Source organism: Gavia stellata, chromosome 8 (genome assembly GCF_030936135.1).
Source record: "Gavia stellata isolate bGavSte3 chromosome 8, bGavSte3.hap2, whole genome shotgun sequence".
NCBI lineage: Eukaryota > Metazoa > Chordata > Aves > Gaviiformes > Gaviidae > Gavia > Gavia stellata.
This window is the reverse complement of record NC_082601.1, coordinates 3,423,255-3,448,360: the sequence shown is the minus strand read 5'-3', so window position 1 is coordinate 3,448,360 and position 25,106 is coordinate 3,423,255. Positions and strand designations below refer to the sequence as shown.

Sequence of the window (25,106 nt, the reverse complement as noted above, 5' to 3'; positions counted from 1 at the left end):
TTGGCAGTGGAAAAGGTTTTCATTTGTTATTTTTATTCTCTAAATTAACTTTTAGCACATGAAATAGTCTACCTGGTGCACTTAGAATTTCTGGGATAATCTTTATCTCTTTGCCACACTAGGAAAATTACAGTTGGCTGCTGAAGAAGAATGAAGAAATTGAATCAGGTGTTCGGGTTTTTTCTGGTTTTGTATTCCACCAGCATCGTTTTTTCTTCTTGTTGTTATAGACATTTCAATAGAAATATTATAACACCTGAAAAATTAAGAATAAGAAAGGGAGAGGTGTTTTTACAAGGACTTATTGCAAAGATTAATAGCTACTTGAAAAATAAGTGGAGGAGAAGCCAGGTGCTTATACGAAATGGGAAGAGAGGTTGATCAACAAAGAAAAGCTGGAGCTCAGAAAGAGGAAGAATTAAAAAAAAATAAAATAATGAAGACTGAGTTAGAGCTTGTGGCTAGCTAGGAAGGAGTTAAGGTTGGCTACATATCACTGATTAATGAATGAATAACATATGAGTGGCAATGTTGGTATTAAGAAGGAATAGCTGAATGATCTGAAGATTTGGACTGCTAGATGTGTCATGATTTCACATTCTCTAATACTGCATTTCATGTCTTCAGGACTAATAATAATTTCTTCTATAATTGATTCCATTCAATAGCTGAAATGACACAGGAGAAAGATCTGGTGCTATCCTTTGTGGTACTGTGAGGCACAACCATGATACAGTTGTTTAAAGGAAGGAAAAAAAAAACCAAAACCACACAAATATAGGGATACTGTGAGAATGTAGGAGGAAAGTTACTATAGATAAGGAGTCCTTAATGTGTAGTAGGTAAATAGCTTTTAACTGTGTCTGTTTTCTTTTTTTTTTTTTTAGAATTCATGGGCTATTACAATACAGGTAGTTCCTTAAAATCTTTAACAGAGGGAAGAATTTGTATGACAGATAATTGAAAACCAAGTACATAGTGATGCATACTTTTTCAACGCTCAGTATACAACCAGACCAAAACTTTGGTTCTAAATCTTGATAGCTTTTAAAAAAAAATTTCTTTTAGAGTACTTTCTTGATTTCTCAATTTACTTTCAGAATGAGCTATCTCCATTTAAATAAACCATAAATGCAGCCATATTTTTTTTTAAATCTTCAAGAGGTAAGAAAATACAAATCCAGACTTACGGTATGTTATCCTGAATGGCAACCTGAAGGGAACTTTTTATAATTAAAGTACAACTTAAAAAGTTTCAAATGTATTTCTATAGTGAACTTCAAGTTACTTTGTGCTTTTGCTTTGATTCAAGTAGAGCATTGTCTTATAAATGCTTCCATAAATGCTTCCAATACTGTACCTTATTCCTGGCTTCTTAAAAAGTTGATTTAGTTTTAGGAGAGTAGACCTGTACAGAGTGGGTCTGAGAGGTGGGGGCAAGACGTGTATCTGTCTGATAAGGCGGGATGTAGGCAGCACTTTGTGTCTTGTTCTCATAAATGTTGACTTGGCATACACACATCTAACAACTGACAAGACACTGAAGGCTTTTACAGCACTGTATTTAATTTACCTTGAATTTCTCGGTGTTGTTCATTCATTGTAAACAGTAATAGTCAAAATAATCTACATTATCAAGACCACATTTAGATTAGAGTCTTAGACAGTGCTTTGGAACAGCCATAGAGGCTGAAATACTGATCTCGGTGAAGTCTGCAGTCAAGTACTCTACCTTCAGGAGCTTTTTAACAATTTTCCATAATAAAATGCAGTTTGCATATCCTCAGATGTGTTCTCCTGAATGTTTTAGATTGATGTATTTCAGGTAATCTTTTACATCACTAAATGAATAAGAATTACACATTTTGCAAGGTATACAAAAGTAAGTCATTTTACCTTACATTTTCCAAAGAGATTGAGGGACTGTGGGTGAATACACAAGCGTCATATTTAGGGTACTAGTTTAGGAACAAATGAAGGAATCAGCACAATAAATTTGTAATACAATAATTTGCATTATTTTGAACACCATGTTTATAAAGTTTTTGTGACATGTTTGAAGTTCAGAATACGGTTGTGGATAGCCCAAATTTCGGAAAAGACCCCACTGCTTGGTTTTTGGCTTCATTGGTTACAAAAATCACAATCATTTCCCTAATCCCTGTTAAAACCTTCAGAAGTAGTTTTCAGGTGGCATAAATAGAAAGTTAGTGTGTTTTATATACATTTGTGTAGACGATAGCTATTGGGGGGAGGGTGTTAATTGCTTCCAATTTTTATTTGAGTTGTATTAATATCTGAAATAAGAAAGCACATATTTGCATTTCTGTAATGGCCTGATGCTGCTTAGACTGGTGATACTTGCATTTCAAATGAAAATTCTGACTGAGGTAGTGGTCTGTAGTCTGAAGGGGAAGGGCGATATTTCTAAAATCAGAAGGTCTGTGATGTGCATAAATCCCTCTTTGAAAATTTTCATGCATGTCTAATTTATTAGTGTTTGGGGGAAGCTGATCCCCCTGAGTAGTGAGAGGCATGAGAGAGGACTCTTACTTCTCAGAGTTTCGTGTTTGCAGTTTCTCATTATGGTAAGAGCAAAAAGGTTGGATTTGTGTATCTTTTTCCTTATTTCTGAGGAATTTACATAATTCGTAGGAGCTGGAGAACTTTAATAGCAAATAGGCCTGAAAAAATTACTAATACGTTTTTTACAGCCACAGGAAAGACATTTGTTGAATAACTATTTCATACAAGCAATGCTGCTTGATTTATTTTTTTCACAGTTATTGTCTGCTCTTTGACTACTCGAGTTAGTAGAAATATGAGGACACAGATATTTCTATTACTCTGTTCAGAAGCTGTTCTCTATCAGATTCGCAGATTGAGTAATACTTTTATTTTGCTTGGCTGCTGTTTCTGGCAAAGGAATATGGGGGGCTTGGAGCAGGAACTCCTTTTGGTAACCGTCCTTGTGGTTTGTGGAGTCTGTGCTGCAGAACCTTACTTGCAGTTTTTCTAAGTACACGTGGAATAGCTGTCATTCTACTGGAACCGCCAGCTCGCGGCGATTTGAAGGTGAAGATGGTCAGTTACGCTGACAACCCCTTTAAGGTGGTGGGGTTTCTTGTGGGGGCCTTCCCCCCCCCTTATGAAGTGCCCAAAAAGATTTGCAGGCTGTACAGGTCCTGCAGGAATCTGCTTCGGGCTCTTGGGGTGGGTGTTATCCTCATCTCCGGTGTTCTGCTGACCGATGGCGAGAGGAGGAGGAGTGATCCTGCTAGGCTCCGGTGTTCTTTAGTGCTCTGTCAGTGGCAGCAAGTTCTACTATGGCATTTATAAATCTGACTCCCAACTAACCTAGCCTTCAAGAAATACTTCAGCCCTTCTATTATTAATTATTTAGATAATGCTAAGTGTGTGTGAGACAGTTTTTGAGCCCAGAGCAAAGCTTGTTGGCCCTGCACTCTGTAGCATCCTAAGAATGTGAAGACAAAGGGTGAAGAAAAGGATGGTTGCTGTTACGTGGCAGCTGAATACTTCAAGTGTTTGAATTTCATGCTCTTGCAACATCTATCTGATCAAATTATAAAGGACAAAGAAAACGGCTGAGGCAAAAGTACAGGAGGAGGAATGAAGGTGTCTCAGCACTTCTCTGCTTGAGTGGCAATGAGATTCTTCGATAAAGAAGAGATGAAAGTAGCACAAAGAAGTGTGCGTCATTAAAATGTGCTTTAAGTTTCAGTAACAGTGCTCTGGGACTTAGGTTTTTAGAGTGCATTTCATTCCACAGTCTGTGAATTTATGTGACTTATTCAAAAGAATCTTTAATATTGTCATCTCCCTTTTTATATATATGCTGGATATAGTGTTTTCAAGTTCGCTTGTTGTAGTTACACCTCTAGCATGCCAGATTTATTGATTAAATTTAGTGATATAGACCTAATATATGATGACTTGTTTGGTTATGAGGTTTAGTTCTAACTTAGGCGTTAGGAAGTTTGCCTTTGCCACAGCTACTACCGACAGTGAATGTTAAGGAATACAACGCTGCCCTCTGCTGTGCAGCTGTCAGCGTAACCAGAAACAGCTTCGCATTACTTGTCGTAGTGGGTTTAATTTTCTGCATGTGTTTATATGCTGTTCTGTAGTAACGTGACTGTGTATACACCTATAATGGACAATTCAGCTGAAGGTCTGTATAATAATCTTTATTTTTCCCACTTTGCTGAAGTTAGTAGTGATGGACTTCTTTATTTTAAATGGTCTGTTATTAGTACAAGAAAGTATTGCTATCCCCATTAATATTTCTGTTGTTAATTCACAAACAACTGATTTTGTCTCTTATAAGCTGTTTTTTCATCCCATTCTTGGTATAAATAGTAATTTCTTTTGCCTGTGTTTTTTCCCCTCTCTGCAAGCACGCCTTTCATATAATGATTGAGGTAAGATGCATTGATGTTTGTTCATGGTTATGGAACTTTCTGTGGACATGTAAGAAGTTGTTTTGGAATGAATTACATTTTTTCAGTATTTTGGACAAGAAATTTGTAAGCATGCGTGGTTTAAAAATGCAGATTTAGTCTGCTGGTCATAGCTTGCTTAAAATTTACTATAGTTTCTCAAGCTATCGAGTTAAACATCTGCAGGGATTGATAACGGAATACACCAGGCACAGTCGGTTTGTGGTTCTTCAACTACAGACTAGCTCATTTGTGTCACTTCCACCCTAGTGCCGCATGGTATGAGGGGTGGGAAGGGCTCTGCTGCTACGGCCCTCCGTCGCTGGCTGGGGGAGCAGTCCAGTGGCAGGGACTGCGGGTTGCCCTGGAAGTAAACGGCACGTCCTGCCCGCTTCTGTCCTGTCTTTGGGTATCTGTTGTCATCTTCCATCTGCCTGTAACTGTTTAGGGTGTGTGGGCTTCATGTTGTGATTCTGGGTGATGTGATGGGTTTTTGTGTGATTCGGGAGCTCGGAGAAATAGATTACCTGAAGAAAAATATTCTTTCACTATTAAGTCTCTACTTCAATTGTTTTTTTTTCCCCACTGGACAGAAGTTATTTTTACTTGTATTAAACTACTCATACTTCATGTGAAACTACTGAATAAGTAACTGAATTCTGTTTATTCAGAAACTTTGTCATTATTGCTAGGCTTTTAAATTGAGTATTGGAAAAGTCAAGATTTGAGTTGTAATATGAATGCTGAATTTCTGTTGTCTCTATAGGTCTCTAATTAATAGCTGAAATGCTGTGTAAATGTAACTTAGAAAATTTAATATGGTGCCATTTAAATATTTTCCTGAGTGTCTTGCATCTGTAAAGAGTTATCAGAGTTCCTTCCATTTGTATTACTGTTTTGCTTCAAATGACATTTCAGTTAGAGAAGAAGCTGAAGTAGCCTGCCTACAAGTAACTATTTTATTTATATTACTTTGGGGAATACATTTGCAATGTACAATAAAATAGAGGATTTTGTGGTGTGAAAAGAGAAAAATTGTTGCCATTTTAAAGAAATGTCATTTGATACAAATCATAGTCAATTTTAGAATAATGACAAAATTTTAGAAGTCTGACTGCTTTTACTGTATTTGGATCTTAACTTTACAGATCATCTGTTTGAAAATGAACCAGTCCCAAACTAGGAAGGGAGGAAACAACCAAGATAGTCATCAGACTCTTTGAATGAGAACTTGTCAGCCATATTCACAATATAAGCTGTAGATAAATACAACCAAGAGGAAATATTGCACCATTTAACAAGGAAAACTTGCATGTGCTTTGGAAGTTTGAGAACTTGTTTATATTTTGGAGTCAGGAAAGAGAAATGCGTTTATGTACAACCCCGTTTGGATAATTGGTCTTTTTATCCCTTTGTTGTATGTGATGAATCTCCTGATTCAGTTGCCATGAGAGATGTGACTGGAGATAAACTCAAGTGCTGACGGGCTGTGCTGGGGCAGGTCCTTAAACAATCTGTTCAGCTGGTCATCTTTTTAATGGATTTGTAGTGTCATGGTTGTTAAGCTTCTCTCTGATCTTGAGAACCATTCTTGAAGACACTTCATGAAACCTATTTCTGGAAGTTACCATTCTTTAATGAATATTTTTCCCTCTGTTCTTTTTCTGGTATGACTAGTATGCACTACCTGACAGCTGACTGCAACTCCCAGCTATAAAAATCAGAACCAAAAAGACGTGCTTGAGATGTGAGAACCTTACAGTGTACAATGTAACTAGATGTCCGTGATTCTGAGATCACCATACAACCCGAACTTACGGTTTTAATGATCAATGGCCTTGAGCTATAGGAAGAGTAAAGCTTAGTTGTCTGAGAATTATGCATCGTGTGACCCAGTCAATTCAAGGGCTTTTTGCTGACATAGCTGCTTCTGCTTTTATCTGGCAGTAGATAATTGTGCAGCAGGAGTGTTCCTGCTGCCTCTGCTGACTGCCCCAGGCTTAGGGCAGAGCATATCTTTGAGAAGTTGGGAGTACTTGGGATGAAGTTACATGGGCCGGTGGCTCGCCGCTCCCAAGAGAGCCGTGTTTCTCTCTGCCTTGCCGTGCTTTTTGTGTTAGCCTGGACCTTGTTGCAGGTTGAATTCAATTTGCTAAACTATCAGAAAACAAACCTGATTTTAAAAATAAATAAATAAAGCTTTCTGGCAATATAGCGTGTTGCCTTGATTTGCTGTGTGGTCAACAAGTACCAGAATCAGCCCAAGGGAAGGGACAGGGAAAGCTCGGGAACGGGAAATTGGGCCCTTGTTTTTTGACAGCTGTGGCAAGCTGTTGGACTAATATATCCACAGTATATCTTTACTCACATTATATCATCATCCTTGGTGACACAGAGATGACTTTAAAAAGCCATACAAAACCAATTATGCCTGTGGCACATTAAACATTTTTGCTTAGAAGTCGAGCAAGTTTGAAAATATTGTCAAGGGATGTTTCTGTATAAAAATAGTACCTGTAGTTTTAGGGTAAATGCCTGTTGATCTTTAAGAAAGTTGTTCAGAAAAAAATCAGAGAAAAAAACCCGGAAAACTATTCTTTATGGTTACGTTAACAGAAGGCAATTATACTTTCCATTTTAAATCAGATTTGTTTTGATTTGTGCGTGGGGGTGTGTGTTTCTTCTTCATAAGAATGCCGGAAGTTTTGGCTTTGTAGAAATGTTTCAACACAAAAGGGAAATGTGCAGGGAACCACAGGAGGTTGCTATATAAGGTAGTGGGAAGATATTTTGAAATGCCAGGATTTGATAGGAAATATGACATTCAGGTATATGAAAAGTACTGTGGTCTAATGTGAAAGTAAAAAGCACCAGTTTTTGCTGGCCACTTTTTACTGAGGAGTTACTGTCTTCTCTCATGTGATAGCTGCTGTAATTTTTTTCGTCAAACCTTTGAGAAGTATTAAGTGGTCAGTTGCTTAATGGTCAAGAAAAAATTCACATACTGTGCTTCAGGATACCAACAGATATTTTGGGTGGAGGGCATGGAAAGGAAGGGGAGTTGTTCTAGCCACTAAAGCAAAGTGAGATGTGGGTTTACTTCCCACAAATTGTTCTCTTGATTTAGGCAAGTCACTAGGTTCAGAACTTTAAACTGTTGTCTGATTGCCTGATGTTAAACCCCCAGGTGCTGCACAGTGCTCAGGATTCTTAAAACTAACAGCATTTTTTTACAAGTTGAAGTAGGCTTTTGTGAGTAAATTTGGGCATCGTTTCTAGTTTTGCTTGTAACTGTAACTATTACAGATTGAGGGCAGTGATTTCCCTGATGCCTGAAATATTCATAAAGCGCTTTGGAGTTGAATGAAAGGCAGCTCAGGAGGGAAAACTTAACTCTTAAACTTCATTTTCTGTATTGTTGTTTGTCCAGTTTAAACCGAGCAATTTTGATATAACAACTTTAAGCATCTGTCGCTGTCATATTTGCGACAGGATTTCATACTTTTTTGAGGATACTATTGTGATGTGTCTCTAATTTGAATTTCAAACACTATATTTTCTTTTATGGTTATTAATTTGTGGAATTAGGTTACAGTTTCTTTAAATTGCTATAAATCTGTCTCTCTATGCAGCTTGTTCTTTTTGAAGGATGTATTTGTTGCTTAATAAGAAACAAGAGAATGGTTATTAATTCCTGTGCTAAACTGCTCAAAACTTGTGTTAGATACAGAAGCACTTGTCTCCATTCTCACCCACAGTTGTTCAGAAAATGTCTGTAACCTGCGCAAGACTTTTATGTTGCTAACTGAAGTGCTCAAATACTTAACTATTGAGTACTCTCATCTGTTTTCTAGAAGCAACTACTCCAGTGTTGTTCATTCTTTCTGTTTGAAACAGCATTACAGCTGTGACTGGGAGAAAAACAGAGAAGCCAAATGTATGTTTTGGAGGGGGTTTTTGAACAGTAGACCTTAGGGGCTTTCTTGTTGTATTCTGCAGTGTGGATATAATTTAAAAGCTATATCTGACTTTCATTTGTATGTTTGTTTCTTTCATATGTAATATTGAAACTTGTGGAACAATTTTGTGGTCTATGTAGACCTACAGTGCCACTATAAGCAGCCGTTCACCTTCTTCCCATCTGTGGTCTAGCAGTCTGCCCCCACGCTATCACCGCTGGCACTGGCATTTGCAGTTCTCTGTAGTAATTTGGACTGAGGAACAAATTGTGGTTTAAACTAATTGGGGGGGGGGGTTTGGAAGGAAGGTAGAGCTGTATCTCCTGGCGACGATATTGGTAATTCTGCTTAGTGACCATTACACACCAGAACTTGACTTGTTTTCCTGCAGAAAACAGGGATCAGACAGAAGAGATCATGTCACTCTGGTTCTGTGCATAGGGTGATATTCTTTGATGCTGAGGCATATGTAAATGGGGTCTGATGCATTTGTTCGTGGTAGGGAAGACGCTTACATAGGTACAAGCTAATCTGACGTGGTAGATTGGAGAGAACAGGACAGCCCAGAAAGAAACACAGCTTTGACAATAAAGTTGAAAATCTACTTGCTCTATTCAGGTGATGTATATGATACAGAATATGTAAGAAATGTATAAAATATAAGATACTCAATAAGCTGTCACATTTTCTTTCCTAGAAGGGGAAATCATTCAAATCTGTAGTAAGATTGGTGGTTATATGGATAGCTGTATGGAAGCTCTATCTCAATTGCAATTTTATGTCCCAGCTTGTGCTGTCATATTTGAAAAGGAATTTTTGGGCTAGCCCCTCAGTATGGAACAAATACTGTAAGATATGACAAGATAATCTCTTAAATTTAATTCCAGTTCTGTGTCTGGGGTACAGCCAAGTACTCACATTTCAGTCACGTACTGGCTATCTCCGTTAGCAAAAGTTGGGAGCGGTAGAAGTGGATCAGCATTGGTGCTGTGGTTCCTCACACCACTGTTCGTGTGCCTGGGAGGGCTAACTGTGGAGATGACGACGTTTGGTTTCCTGTGCCAAATGTCAGCACTATGCGTGTGGTTCAGTGGTGTCTGAATGAAAAAATACCAGTTGGAAGACCGTGTAGTGGCATGGCCTGCCTACATACTGGTTTGCAACCTCATGTCCCCAGTAAGCAGTGGAGTTTTTGAAGTAGAGCTGTGCTGGTATCATCTCAATCATGAAACAGGTCACGCTTGTCAAACAAACAAAAAAACCTCCTTCAATATATCGAAGGTGCTCATTTTAATTCTGTCACTTAAAGTAACAAGTAAAGCTTGATTGTCTTTATTCCTTAATTTCTGCTGTGCTTTTACACCTGGTTAGACAGATTTATGCTGTAACTGTTGTTATGCTGTCGCTTGCACATGAATTCTGAGCATGTTTTACAATCTCAGTTTTCTTCCTTGTGGAGAAGGGTTGCAGTTTTGTTTCTGGTTTGTTTGGGGGAATTTGTTGCAAGGCGGTTGGGTGTATGACACCAAGTATCTTTCAGTTTACAAGCCTTTGTTTCTAGTGCTGTCATCATAGATAGTATGTACAATAGCAAAATTAATTAATGGTTTTAACCTGATTTCAGGATCCTGGACCACCACCACCTTCACCGTTGATGGGTTTGAAGCCATTGCAGTTACTAGAGATCAAAGCTAGGGGAAGATTTGGATGCGTATGGAAAGCTCAACTACTAAATGAGTACGTTGCGGTCAAAATATTCCCTATTCAGGTAAGCAGTTGTTCTTAGTGTCCTGTGTTGCTTGTAATATAATGTTAAACCAGGTTTTCTAGTCACAATCAGAGGCTTTTATTTTAGAGAGTTTTCAATATATCCTGTAAATCTAGATAGTTTGCAGAAATTCTTCAAATGCAGGAAGTGTCGTGAGCTGAAAAAAGTGCAGGTAGAGTTTTAATGAATCAAATATTTCAATGCAGCAAACACCATATTATTGAAACATGATCTCTGTGAAATTGGTATATATGTTTCTAGTAATAAAAATACATATTTGGCATGAATAGTTTTAAGCGGCTGTCACACATCTCTCGATCAGTTGGGAAGAATTTGTTAACATTTTTCAAATTAAATTGTACTTGGAAGGAGTGTCCTGAAATGCAAACCCATAAGGTGATTGTTCCAATTAAATATGCCTCAATTAAGTGAAATAATACTTCCCAGCAAGTACCCTCTGAAAGCCATGTTTTAGAATAGATTGTACTCATAATTTTAAGATCCAGTCTAGTTGAAGAATACAAAGTGATCATACACAATGATATTAGGGTAGATTTTACATTAATGAAAAACACCCGCTGCTACTTAAGGTGAAATGTACTAGTGTTTCCTGATGATTAACCAAGTGTTGACTTGCTGAATAAATACATCTGCAGGTTCTTATTCTTCTAGGAGAAATGGCTTGTATTTGTGCTGGTTCCAGCCATCAGCACAACATAAATTAAATCTGAGGTTTTGTTTATTATTTTTAATGAAGGAAAACCTTTCTCTAATTATTTATGGGGTTCTTGGGGATTAATAAAATATAAAAATTGAACCATGCTCTTAAGACTAAAGTAATTGCAATGATTTGCAGTATGTAGACTCCAATCCTAATCTACAGCTTGTTTCCATGGTTCGCATCTGTGATAGTTGATGTTGTTTTCAACGGTTGATGGCTGTTTACAACAAACTTAAGTTTTTCAGACCATTCTCCACTATATGTGAATATGTAATATGTGTGAAGAAAGGCAGTTTTTCATATTTTTGTGTATATTAGGTCAACAGTTTGTAGCACAAATATTGTCCTTAGTCTAAAGATCTGTAATTTTTAAATAATCGGCCTCATAATGCTAATAACGTACACTATGCTGTCTTTCCTTTAGGTAGTAAATCATGTCTTGCAAAACAAAACGGTTTGTCATTTTGACAGATCATTTACAAATGCACAGTAAATCATGGGAAGAAACTTCTGTCAGGAAAAGTACCTCTTATTCTCATTATTATGGTATTAACTTGGTTTGCTGTGTTCTTTTGTTTAAAGGACAAACAGTCATGGCAGAACGAATATGAAATTTACAGTTTACCTGGAATGAAGCATGAGAATATTTTGCAGTTCATCGGTGCAGAGAAACGAGGCACTAGCATTGATGTCGATCTCTGGTTAATTACAGCATTTCATGAAAAGGTATGTTTAGTTCTCAACGTTGTTCCTTTTTTTTATGATTATGGTAGAGGAAGAACAGCTTTAGAAATTTTGTCACAAATGTGAACTTTAGACAGTTAAATAAAATCTAAAATAGTTGTTGCTTGCTTTTAGCTTGTCTCTTTTCACTGGATATGAATTTATTTAAATTTCTTTTTAGCCAGCTGAGAAAGTTGTCATCAGTCTTCACTTAATAGAGGAGTTGTTTTAGAAGACAAACAATTTATTCTACCTTTTTGCTTTTTAGAATGTGTGGTTTTGAATATCCCCCATCTAAATCTGGCTAAATTAAATAAACTCCATCTTGCAAAGATTGTGGTTTATTTTCGTTTTACTTGTGTTAGCTGATTTGTTTCTATAAGAATGGAGTAATATGTATCAACTTATCAACTGTATTGAGATAACCACCATAAGAAACATAAATATATGTAATTAAGAAAATGTTCACTTTCTATTTTGTCCACTTGGATTTTTTTAAATTTTTCTTTAATGCATATAAGTGTCACAGATGTAATTACAAAGAGCAAAAAAAGCCCCAAACTTAAATTTAACACTGGCACAGGCAGAGAGGCGTTAGGAAGATGTTACCTGTAGCAGATTTGAGAAAATATATATCTGTATAATATGGAATTAAGGCTAGGTCATAGATTATATTTCTAGTATTGAATGTTACATTCTTCATTCTGGCATTTTTGTCCCACTTATGCCTCTGCTTTAGTCATTTAGAAGACTAAAACTGTCCAACTGTTTAGAATTTTTGACAGATCTTCACGATAAAGTAGATAATATCAAACTCATTTGCCTTTCTGAAAGGTTATTGCTGTTTGTTTTTGGGTTTTTGTCTAAGTTTTAAGAAACTTGTTACTGTTGGGAAGATGGCATCTGAGATGACTCGGATGGAAAATGCAAATTTTTTATTTTGTTTTTAAAGTGTAGCTTCTACACTTTGACGACAGCACTTTGTTCGTTTGTCCCGTTTGTGTTGGCTTTTCACACAGTAAGATGTGACACACTGACATCTCGCAGGCTGGATAATATGCAAATCCATGAAAGTGTGTGTATAGAGCGGGCTGTAGAAGTGAGTTTGAAGAGAAGTGCTTTATGTTGACTAGATCTTTACATTATCTCTTTATATTTATTCAGAGTGTGTATTTTACTCTGAAATGATACTGTGAAACTGGAGTTTACTGTTGCTGATCTCTAAGACAAGAAAGACTTAGACTATCCATTAAAGGTCTTGGAGAATGCGCGTACGCAGTTCAGCAGAATTCTTGACGGCAAATCTAACCTGTAATTTCCTGTGCCTGGAAGATGATAAATCACCCTCGTAAAAGCAGAGTTGTCTTTTTACAAAAACTTAAGTATCTTCAATCTAGCTCCCGTTTCTGACACTGACAGTTAAGCGTAGTTCATTGGCAAGGGTGCCACTTAACTCGAGTTCGTTGTTGAGGTGATGTGTAATGCACCTTGATTCTATTCACGGACTAGAGATGATGCAAAAGTGAATTTTTTGTTGTTTAAACTAGCAGCTGATTGTGTATGTACACGTATAATTACATGGCCTATAGAAAACAGAAAGGCAGACGGGAAAATCACGTTCTTTAATGATGGAGGCCATCTAGGAGTTTTCTTTGAGTAGATGAGAGTGAAACTGATCTCGTAACTGTTTTTCTTTTTTGCTCTGCAGGGTTCATTAACAGACTTTCTCAAGGCTAATGTGGTTTCTTGGAATGAGCTATGTCACATTGCTCAAACTATGGCTAGAGGCTTGGCTTACCTTCACGAGGATATACCAGGGCTAAAAGACGGGCATAAACCTGCCATCTCACATAGGTATAGTAGATGTAAAATACTTTCAGGTGATTGTTAATGTTTGACTTTGAGCTAAACATGGGTAGATAGGAAGTATTCACGTACATACTCTGTGATATCTTCCTTCCAGAATTATCAGGAGCCTCATAAGAAAAATCAGCTCAGCCTAAGCAAAAATCTAGCTGATGGTTTATAGAAGTCGGTGAGGTGATCATGGTTAATGTGTAATTAACTGTGTAAATAAATCCCTTTTTAAGTACCCTATGCAGTATATGATATAACCAGCATTATCGCTGTTTGAAACAACCTAAACATTTGTGTACATAACTTTGTACTGAATTGAATGCCTTCAGACAGAAACATTTACTGTAAGTGGTGGTATGCCTATTGGTCAGTGTAATTGCTGGGTTTTTTTTAAATGAGGTAGGTATCGAAAGCTATTAGTAGAAGCAGGGGGCTGAAATGATAGTGGTAACCAAAATAAGATAGGCATATAGAGTAAGAGAAATACAGATTCTGTAGAGTTTGGAATTTCATGAGCAAAACTGCTTGGCTGATGGTAAAATGCGGGCGGGGAAGAGGTACACACAGGACAGACGGGAATCCCTGGATCAAGTCCATTATCTCTTGTTTCTGCAGGAAATCATGTATCTCCTCGTTAGAAACAACCAAGATTCATTTTTCAAAGTGTTTTGTTTCCTATTATTTAAACAAACAAAATGTAGCTGTAGTTAAAGTATGCAGTAACTACACTTCTATGCTATTTGTGTATCATACACGCTTATAAATCTGTATGTATTTTAAAACTAAGCATAAAATGATAGTTCCAATTGTGGTCTCATATATTTCCGTAAGAATAAAGGTGTGCAAGTGGACTCCTAGGTTTTATTATTATTCTTTTGTTGTTTAAATGGACTGCTGCTTTATAATTTTCTTGCCTTTCATACTATAACGTTCTTTGTTCTATTATATTACTTTTTCCTTAGAACTTTATATGGTATTTCATGTTCGAGATTTCTAATTCTTTTCCTTAACTTTAAAGGGACATCAAAAGCAAGAATGTGCTGCTGAAAAATAACCTTACCGCTTGTATTGCTGATTTCGGTCTAGCTCTAAAGTTCGAGGCTGGAAAGTCTGCAGGGGATACACACGGACAGGTAAATACCAATTTATTTACATAAATGATACAGCTGTTAACTGCACGTGAATGGAAATCGATAGTTTAGGCATTTGCCATGCACAGGATACTATATCAACGCTATTTTGGTGACCTTTAGGGAAGGTGGCAATTTGTGCTTTCTTCTCGCAGGCTAAAAATTAAACCATTCTTCAGATAATTACAGATCACAGCCTTCCCCCCATCTCATTACATGGCCTCTCTCCCCCCCTTGTTTTCATTCTTACTGGAGGATTTGGACAAGGAGTGGTCTTGCTGTATTTTATTAATTGTTCTGAGATACTGTTCAGAAATTGAGGAGCCAGTTTCTAACTTTCTGACCTAGCAACAGTCACTTTCCTGAAGTGACACCAGTACTGATCAAGTGCTTGTCATGCAACAGGGGACTGCTTTAGTACCATGTACTTTTCAAAGAACAAGCTTAAGCTTAGAGCATTACTCTTTATGGAAAACTAAATATATTTAATTTTAGGCAGAACTTCACAGTTTATGGTTGAACGACAAAAATAAAATCCATACAATAAGATTATAAAACCTCAGTAACACTGCCTAAAGAGAAACAGAGCTATTGCCATGAAGGTTTCAAAAGTGGAATAGATCTTGTTCAGACATCATGCAAGTTCTGATTTATTCAGATGACATGATTTCATCACTGACTGTGGTCAAAAAGAATGGATATCCCCCAAGTTTTCACTTATTGGCCAGTTTTGTGTAAGTGATCTCACAGAACTTTCTCAGTATAAATTGCACTTTAGTAGTTGGTTTTCCTTTGGTATTTTTATTACAGCTCCTGTCATGGGGACAAACATAAGCATGTTTCGCATCCTTATGTGAAACTGTAATAATTCTTTTGACACGGAAAAAATAAGAATAATGGCCTTCCTGTAATCTGGAAGAAAGTAAGGAATGGCAGTGACAAATATGTGGAATTGTTATGCAAATGTGCTATTTTAAAATATATTCAGATTTTCCTGCTTCCTAAGTATCCTTTAGAGGGCCCAGTCTATACGATTGTTTCTAATTCCTCTCAACCTACTACTGGGTATAAGAATACAAGAAACTTCCAAGACTTAGTCCTAAGCAAGGATAACCATGGCTATTTTTAATCTTTTTGACAAAAAATAGTACTGTTTTACAGGATTATTATAATCGGCACCAGCTGGAGTCGCAATTGTGGTCATGTTGATTCTTAGCTTACAAATCTTTATGCTTTCCTCTCTTTCCAGGTTGGTACACGAAGGTATATGGCTCCTGAGGTACTAGAAGGTGCTATAAACTTCCAAAGGGATGCGTTTTTGAGAATAGATATGTATGCCATGGGATTAGTCCTCTGGGAACTGGCATCCCGCTGTACTGCCTCAGATGGTAAGCAACACACTTCATCTCTGGAAATTTTTCATGTAATTTGTGAGAGGTGTATTTAAAGCAATAAATTGAAGGTAGATTATATGTACGTAATACACTTTAAGGGTGGTAGTCTTGTGGGGAAATGAATGAAACACCCGCATCACATAGTCACTTCATAATTCAGTCTCTTTAGTATTTGGCATCCCGGCCATGACACATGGATACCTGTTGCATCTCTTCTGGCCAGGGCAAGGAAGAGCGAGAATTACTGTGGAATTCCTAACCTACCGTGTTTGATTTCTTCTGGGTTCAGCCTGACAGTTTCAGTGCCAATCAGTTTATTGTAAAGGTATTGCTTCTTTTCATGAACAGAAGTGCAGTTTAGATTAACCTTGGTAACAAAGAGCACCTGCTGAGGAATCGATGTCTCCTGCTGTACACCTTAGTGTTGGGACAACGACTTGCCTGTGGAAGATTTGCGTAGGCGTTTATTAATGTCAGAGATCCCTTCCCAATATAGTAAGGGAATACAAGGCTAAAAGACATGAAGAATTTTCATAGGTCAACATATATTTTACTACAAACTGATGCAGTTAATAATTTTCGGGCTGCTCATAAGCGTATGCAGGATACCACCTTGGCCCAGCCTGAGCCGTGGGGAACTGCTCTTCAGGGCCTCAGGAAGTCAGCTGGCTGCAATGAGACACAGAACAGTCTGTTTCTGGTTTAGCCACAGGTGCAGGAGTGAGACGGCGCCACGTATGCTCAGTGCCTCCCTACCCTCTCTTTCTCTTCGTTGTCGCTAATGTAACATTAGTTCAGCTCATACAGATGTCGAACTTCTGAGGAATTTCGAATTAATTCTTGGTAGCTTAGAGATTGAAAACACAGTAATGTCTGAGAAATTTGCAGCTGATACTTCTTTAGCTATGGGTGCGTCACAGTTGGCTTTCCTCATAAAGCAAACCGTTGGATCCAATTTTCAAGTTATCAAGAAAAGATAACAGATACCCTGTTTCAAGTATGAATACTGTTCTTAAGTTTTGTAAATGAGATCTTTTTTGGGTGCCCAGAATAAGTCAGGATTAATCCAGAACAAGACAAAAGGCAAGGCTCAAAAATGTTTGGGAGAAAGTTGTGTTTTCAGTACAGTCTTTAAAGCAGCTAAATTCAGCTAAGTGAACAGGACGGTTTCACTTGGCTACTGGTGTCATTTGTCATAAAGCTCTCCTACGAGAGCCCAGTGCAGCTGACAGATATCCACAGAACAGCCAAGGTGAACTGGAGATCTCGGCAGGTCAGCATGTGGCCACACAGTGCTCTCCTGCTCCAAGCAGTGCTTCCTGTTTCAGGCATTCCTCACAGAGTAGGAGCCACTGGGGAGATTTTACCCTTTTAAAAATGTTAAGCTGTTTACTAACAGGGTCAACATAATCTTGTGCAAGTCTCTGAGGCTGTCCCACGTTCTGTATTGATTTTTCTATGCCTCAGTGTACTGTAAAACATACGTACCTAAATCTTAATTGAAGTGTGTCGTAGGTCTCTCTGGCAGGTGTTATTCCAGAAGGTAAGGGAGATGCCAGTGCAGGAAAGCAGCCTTCCTGAGCCACAGCTGTGGGGAGCTCTGCAGTCATGGCTGCTGGCTTTTCTCCCTGCAAGTATCTTTGGGTGGCTTTTTTTTTCCCCAGAAAGTACCTGGTCCATTTCACTAAGTCTCATTGGCCTCAACTGTACCACACCATTCAGTTCTTCTATCTTCCCCTTCCTCCTTTTTTCAGACTTTTGATCTGAGAGCACAAAACATCTATTACAACATATAATTATGTAATCTATAGCTACATAACATACAGTCCAGCATATAAAGCTTGTCCCTCTGATTCAGTTAAGGATGACTATTATGCTTAGGTTTCAACGTAGTTACTTTTGTCCTGGGTTACATGGACTGGAGGAGGAAACGCATTACATTCAGAGAGGGATGCAGCAGATGCTATTGCGAGTTTGTCTTTTGCTGTGTATGTGGCACCACTCACAGGTGGCTGTCGGGCACCTGCCTGGTAATCGGACATGGAGAGAGCCCACGGACTCAGAAGAAGGGCGATGATTTGATGATACCGAAGCTATGATTTCTCAGGGGAGGCGGGGGGGAAGCTGTGGATCCACAAGCCTCCCTCTGCCCATGTGTTCCGACGCTTTCGGTTGCGAGGGAGCTGGGCTGGAAGCTGCTGTGCATGGCAGAGCAAAGGCTTGTAGCTCTGGAAAATGCCACTGCTGCTTAATTCAAATCTTAGTTGCAGCTTGCTGCTAACCTGTCAGAGGACAAGCTTCTAACAGCAACAGAGAGTAAACTGCTCTGTAAAATTCTGATTATGGACTACTACTCTAAGATGTAGTTCCCCTTTTTTAAAGCGAAATTGGTGGTTTAACCTCCTTTTTTTTATCTGTAGGCCCAGTAGATGAGTACATGTTGCCATTTGAAGAAGAAATTGGCCAGCATCCCTCCCTTGAAGACATGCAGGAAGTTGTAGTTCATAAAAAGAAGAGACCTGTGTTAAGAGAGTGTTGGCAAAAACATGCTGTAAGTAGTTACACAACCAAGTTCTGTCACGATTTGAATTTCAGGTTTTGTTAATCCTGTGTTGTGTTCATAATACTGTCTTTTAGGAAGAATTTAGTAACTCTAGGAAGATTTAAATGTACTGTAAACTAATGTGTTCTTAATCTTAAAATATCTCTTGTCTTGAGTGGTTTGAAAGTGAGTGATTTTTTTCACTTTTTGCTGAAAGAAAAGATTCTTGAGTTACTTCGAATGCACGTTAAAAATATGTATTTAAGAAAGAATAGCCTTTATTTACTACAGGAACACCACAAACTGAACGTAATAACACAGGGTAAACAGTGTTGTATGAGAAAAATCCCAACAAAAGGGATCAGATCCCTTTTGTACTGTTTAATTTTTTTTAATTTTTTTTTTTACTGAGGTTTCATTTGATCCCTGAGGAAGGTAACCAACCTCTTCTAGTGGGAGATCTTTTAAAATACCACCCTGACTTTACCAGCAGACAGCAACATTGTATGCTGAAAAGGATTTGCTCGCTGTTGCGTATCTTTTTTAAATAGTGCAAAATCAGTAAGATGTCAGGCCTGGTATGACACGCTGGGTTTCAAAACAAGTATGGCGTAGCTTCCTGGCTGGCAGAAGGGTTGACGTTTGGCAGGTGTTCCTTAAAATGCAATTTTGCTGTTAGAACCGTGAGGTGACCCCACCTTGCTGGGTCCTCTGCATGCTGTTGGTTTTTACTTTGCTTCGTTTCCTCACAGGGAATGGCGATGCTTTGCGAAACGATAGAGGAGTGCTGGGATCACGATGCGGAAGCCAGGTTGTCAGCGGGTTGCGTAGAAGAACGGATTATTCAGATGCAAAAATTAACTAACATTATCACAACAGAGGACATTGTGACTGTGGTCACAATGGTGACAAACGTTGACTTTCCTCCCAAAGAATCCAGTCTATGATAGTTGCACTGGTCATGTAACTGACCGCCAGGACTCTTCACTGGAGCTGCTAACGCTAACGGGACTGCTTACGTCATTACTGTTTTCTGTGTGAAAAGAATGGTAAGTCTCTCTGGAACATCACCAAGAGGTGTTTTCCCTTTATTTCCCCTTCCTCCTCCCCAACATGGATCCATGAGACTTTTTGCATTCCCTGCTTACACCTGAAGGACATGTGACTGAGGAACGGTAACATGCGGCTAAGGAACTTACATGAAGAATACGGACCTGAACTGGCTAATCAAGCGTTTTAAAAACTGACATCAGATTTCTTAATACCTGTCGGAGAGACTAATTCCTTAAATGAACTACTGTTATTTTTTTTTTAAATCAAACATTTCATTTCAGATTTAAAAAAAAGGGTAACTTGTTTTTATTGCATTTGCTGTTGTTTATAAAAATGACTATTGTAATGCCAATATGACACAGCTTGTGAATGTTTAGTGTGCTGCTGTTCAGTGTACATAAACAAAAGTAATCAAGTGGGATATAGCAAAGAGGCTTCCAAGTATTACTTAACCTCCCTCAACAAGGTATACCTCAGTTCCACCTCTGCTAAATGATGAGATTGACAACACTAACAAAATTTGCATAATAAATCGATCCATGTTTTGTAAATGATGTATTTCAAATTCACTGTGTTATTTAAGAAGGGTAAGCTATGCTTCATGCCAACAGTAAATGGCCATTCCTAAAGCAGTGTTTTTAGCCTTTTCTTGTACTAGCTTGTTGTGTATAAAAAAAAAAAGTGCTGTTTATTGAAACAAAATTTTTCCTTCCTCTTTTAGTTTCAAGTTTTTTCCCCCCCTTACCTCCATTTCCTAGAATCTCATACATTTACTTAACGGAATACTATTTAGGTTTGCTGTGTCTGAGGAATATTTGAAAACTTAAGCATGACTCTTTTTTTTAATTTTCTGTGAGCTATGACACTGGAAAGCTCTGAATTCTTACTCTTTTTTTTAAAGAAGTCTTTTTCCTATTTATGTTTGTGAAAAGGTCTGCCTAGCGTGTTTTCTGTTTCACTAAACAGTGTGCAGTGGGTTCTGTATCGCTGTTTCAGGATCACCTCAGGAAGCTCAGTTACCCCCGATTCCTTACTCTCTGCTTTGAGATTTGCAACTTCATGCTACTTCAAGCTCGGTGCCATCTCATCAGAGTGCTACTTAATGTCTGCGACACGTAGCTTTATCCTAGAATCACACGAAAAATTCTAGCCACAGATTTCAGATTGTAACTGCTCACAAATTTCAGGGATAATTTAGTTACACTTACAACTTAAAATATGCAATGACTATTCAGAGGTAACGAATACCAACAGCTGTAGCACAGACTCACAAAAAATGAGGAAAAACATTGAGATTGCTTTCACAACTCCAACGTTCTTTTTGAGTTTAGGAAGCCAGGCCTTACATTCAACTTACAAAGTGACTGGTAGGTAGGTGCCAAAGTGCTTCTCAGAAGTACTGTTTCTCTCCCTTGATTTGATCCTTCACACAAACTTCAGAGTAAAATAAAACTTATAAACCTCTAGCGTACAGAAGGGACAAGAGCTAGTCCTGTGCTGTGTATTCTGTCATTTTTACACCATGCATGCACTGTCTTTTGAATGAAGATTTTCATGTTGCCACTAGGAGCTCCCTGTGAATGTTACCTTGAAAACAGATCGGTGCAGCTGTAAGCTACATGAACTTAATCTCTGGGAACAGTAAGAAATGCTACAGGTAAACAAGACTAAGGTCAGCATGCTCTTGGCAGGGAGGGGAAGAAAAGCGTAGCAGTGCCACTCGTGTCTAACGTACCACACAGCGCTGCCTGTTGTGCTATTCGTCATGTGTGTGCCAAAGGTTCCAGGTAGCAGCTCCTGCTCCAAAGGGTCCTCGGTGCTGGAGGGTGCAGCTCTGTGCTCTTTAGCTTGGCTGTAAAAAGAAAGAAATCTAGTTTGTAGACGCTTCTTCTACTGACACTTTCATTTGGCTTCCATTTTTAATCCAGGGCTGTGACTTTACATGTGCAGCAGGACATGAACGTAGCTGCTGAGTTCTGAACAAGTAAGAATCCATGTGTACTTCACTGAAGACCTCTGTGCTCCCAATGAGTTTTAACCCCTTTACTAGCAAAAATGGGAGTAAATACAGATGATTTCGTAACCTGTTACTCAAGATCCAATGCAAAACTTGGTCCTGTACAAAACATGCATGGTCTGTGCATTACCCTTTAAAGTTCAGCTGCTGCAGGTTCTCGCAGCAAAGCGGTGGCAGCTCAGGGGTGGCTCACGCACTTCACACAGCGGAGCACTCGCTAAGCCCGGCATCAGGAAAACTGAGATAGCTTACCTTTGTATTTTAAAGCTGCCTTTGGATATCCCCCCCTTGTTTAAATACCATACCACTCTGAGTTTTTCCTGAATTTTTAACAGTGTAATTTAGTGTCACTGTGAAAAGGATGTTCATAGTATAAATGCTTTTTAATGGGTAAAAATAACATCCCCAGAGCTGTTCCGGTACAACTGTTCCCACAGGGCATTTTGATGCATATTTTTGTTTTACTTCTAGAGCATTAACTGTGCAAGCTGGGAAGCAGCCTGAGCCAGCAGCACTTTGCAAGTGTAAATGAGGGCAGGATTCAGTAAGCCTGACGCTAGTGGAAAGACTCTAGCATGATTTCCTAGCAGGCAGGGACTGTTGTCCCTTTATGTCCCATAGCCACACAGGTATGAACTGCCACAGGACAGCTGAACAAGCCTGTTCTTGGCCTCGCCAGAAGTTTAAGCCCCTTTTTCTGTTGTGTTGGAGGGTAAGAAGTTTCTGTATCACATCCCGCCTGACTTTGTACTCATGACAACACGTACGTGAGCATTTCAGAGCAGAGCACACCCCTCATCCTCGTTGGAGTTGTTGAAGTAGCGCTGTTCCTGGCAGTGGTATTCTGACACTGTGCCGCGGGGGCTGAAACCCACCACTTCCAACCTTCTGTTGGAGATCCTAAAAAGTCGGTGTAGTTTTCAAATACCAACTTCCGGTGTGCTAAGGAACATGTAACCGGAGAGCCATGAGACACTTCCTGTTCCTGTTAGCATTCGACAGAATAAATAGGGTTACCAGTTTGCTCTTTTTCCAGCTTCTCTTTTTTAACCTTTTTTAACACATTTATTAGGAACACTTGGTACAAAACGCAGAAAGCTGCAATAGACCTTCATGGGCAAAATGATTCAAGTAGCATCCTTGATGGAACATCATTTACCTCAGATACTCAACCAGCAGTACTTTTTTTTTTTTTCTTTTATTTTTTTAATGCCGTTTCAGTCCATATACTATTTGTTACCTCTCAAGATTTTGGTAAGCAATTATTTTAACTTTACTCTTTGTATTTGTCAGTGTTTTGGGCACAGGTTGTTGTACTACTGTCAAAAGGTACTTGCTGTTTTTCTGCAAGTACTAAAAACAAACCAACCCCCCCTCGCCCTCCATAAAGTGATTGTTAAATATTGTACAAATAAAAATGTATACTCTTTTTCCCCTATCCCCCCCAAAAGTTAAAATAAAAAATGTGACTACTCTGACTTGCATATGCCTTTTTTCAAACCGTAAGGTGGTGGGAGAAGAGACACCTGGCTGTTCCTCCAGCTGCAGGGCAAGTTTTGTGGCAAAAAAAAAAAAAGAGGCTAGGAAGACCCTGCCATGCAAATCTGCCAGGGAAGCAAAAGCAGAACCCGCATCACCTCCCGCATTTCTGCTGGAAACCTCTCCTCTCCCCACCCTCACCTGCCGCAAAGGGACACCTCCTGTCCCTGGAGGGACCCGGCGCAGCTCCCTAGTCTGTGACCAGCTGGTGAGTGCCAAGGCAGGCGCCCTGGAAATGACCCAGCTTCCATCCTTTGCCGTGAACTGAAAGTCAGTCACCTCTCTCCCTTCTAAAAAACTGTTAAATTTCAGCAACCAGACCTTTACAAACCCGGGGGTATGATGGAACCACCACTCCTTAGAAGTGTGTTGTTTTTTTCCCAGCCTGCGTTATTGCTGCTGCGGTTTGTTTTTGCAGAAGCAATACAGTACTGAAGCCAGAGCTGTAAGTCTTCCGTAAACCCAGAGATTTACCTTATTTCCAGCATACAGTAGATACTAGATGGTTTGAAGAGTGCTCCTTATGGCAAGGGATTCTGAATGTGGAAGTTGAACTTCAAACCAGGCTGTGGCTGTGTCCTGAAAGGTTCTGTAATTGTCTTCTACACAACACGACTCATTAAACTGGGCAATATTCCAGTACCTAATTATCAAATGAAACACAGACATCAGCTATTGATCACTCTTTCCCACCTCTGCCCTCCACGCAGCTGGCGGTGGGTAACCCCCTCCCTCCCATTTATTTTAAAAGACCCCCTCGAATTATGTGAGCTGCACTGAAACAAGAAGATTTGTGTTGGCTGAATAAACGCTTTTCTTTCTGGATACGTTCTTCTGCAGAAAATCTTGCAAAAAAATTTATTTCTAGTTCGCAATAGCATTCCCATCCAATAGGGTCACGTAGGCTGTCTAAGCCATCGCTTACAGGCCCTAGATAGTAAAGCTCTCGCAATTCTGTTCCTTATTTTGCTGCTTTTCAAAGCACTGCTCTTCTCTTGAAGACATGCAATTGTATACACGGGATCTTCATGAAGCAGCAAGGAGAGCAAAACAAATAAAATGACCCTTTGACCAAAAAGGGTTGAAGTTCAGCATGTCCCTCACCACCTGACTGTCATACGCAGGGTCAAACTACCCAGGAAAGCAGCACCTTTGCCCAGCATTTCCTTAACCATCCGGTACTCACCCAAAGGTAACACTTCCTTGCTTACCTGGAAAAGAACCTACTTCCGATACTCTATCTTGCACCTACATATATGTTACATACCTTTCATACACATCTTTCACTGCAACAGCTGTAAACCCACTTTCTTGCCACGCAGAGTTAACGCTGCAGCTCCGAGGCAGCTGGCTCAGCGTTCCGGGGCCACCCCGATGCAGGGAGCCACATGCCCTGCAGTCTGCCGGGCCGGTGCAGCCACACTGCTCCTTCCTAGGGAGAAAACGGCCGAGTGAACTGGACAGAGGGCAGGGTGGGTAAGTAAGTGAGGCTATTTTGCACAAAAATACCACTTACCAGCTGAAGCTAGCTATGATTAAAGGTTTAATTGACTAAAATTTTCTATCACGTCAAATTTGAGAAGAAAAAGTACACTAAGTGTGAGCTTTAGACTGCATTAGAGATGGAGCTGTGCTTCAGACCTTACAGCATGAGATCCGCAGCCGTTTGTAGCAGCATGCCTCTGAGCTAGCGTCTGAAGCAGTCCTCCTCTGAGACTGAGAAACTCCAAAGCGCTTCGGTTTCTACAAAGCAGAAACGTTAGCACTGAGCTGAGCTAAACTGCCTGAGCGTTTCACTTAAGCAAATTTACGGCCCTTACAAGGTAACAGCAGTATAGTTCTCCTTAAAAAAAAAAACAAAATCCAATCCATCAGCAAAGCAAGCTTCTTCCAAAAATTTATTAATGTGAACACCCTACTGTGGGTAAACATAACATCTTTTG

The 25,106-nt window shown here is 39.1% G+C and overlaps 1 protein-coding gene across 2 annotated transcripts in view; it reads left to right on the top strand.

Annotated features, from left to right (window-relative positions):
• ACVR2A (activin A receptor type 2A) overlaps positions 1-19,841 on the top strand; it is a 66,840-nt gene extending 46,999 nt beyond the window's left edge. The window contains exons 5-12 of one of the 2 annotated variants that reach the window (XM_059820064.1): positions 1,138-1,164; positions 10,044-10,187; positions 11,491-11,634; positions 13,340-13,485; positions 14,507-14,621; positions 15,868-16,006; positions 18,433-18,563; positions 19,307-19,841. In XM_059820064.1, the coding sequence (XP_059676047.1) occupies positions 1,138-1,164; positions 10,044-10,187; positions 11,491-11,634; positions 13,340-13,485; positions 14,507-14,621; positions 15,868-16,006; positions 18,433-18,563; positions 19,307-19,501 (1,041 nt within the window). In that variant the 3' untranslated portion in view covers positions 19,502-19,841. The remainder of the gene's footprint in view (positions 1-1,137; positions 1,165-10,043; positions 10,188-11,490; positions 11,635-13,339; positions 13,486-14,506; positions 14,622-15,867; positions 16,007-18,432; positions 18,564-19,306) is intronic. The other variant, XM_059820063.1, reaches the window with a different exon arrangement.
• The last annotated feature ends 5,265 nt before the right edge of the window (positions 19,842-25,106 follow it).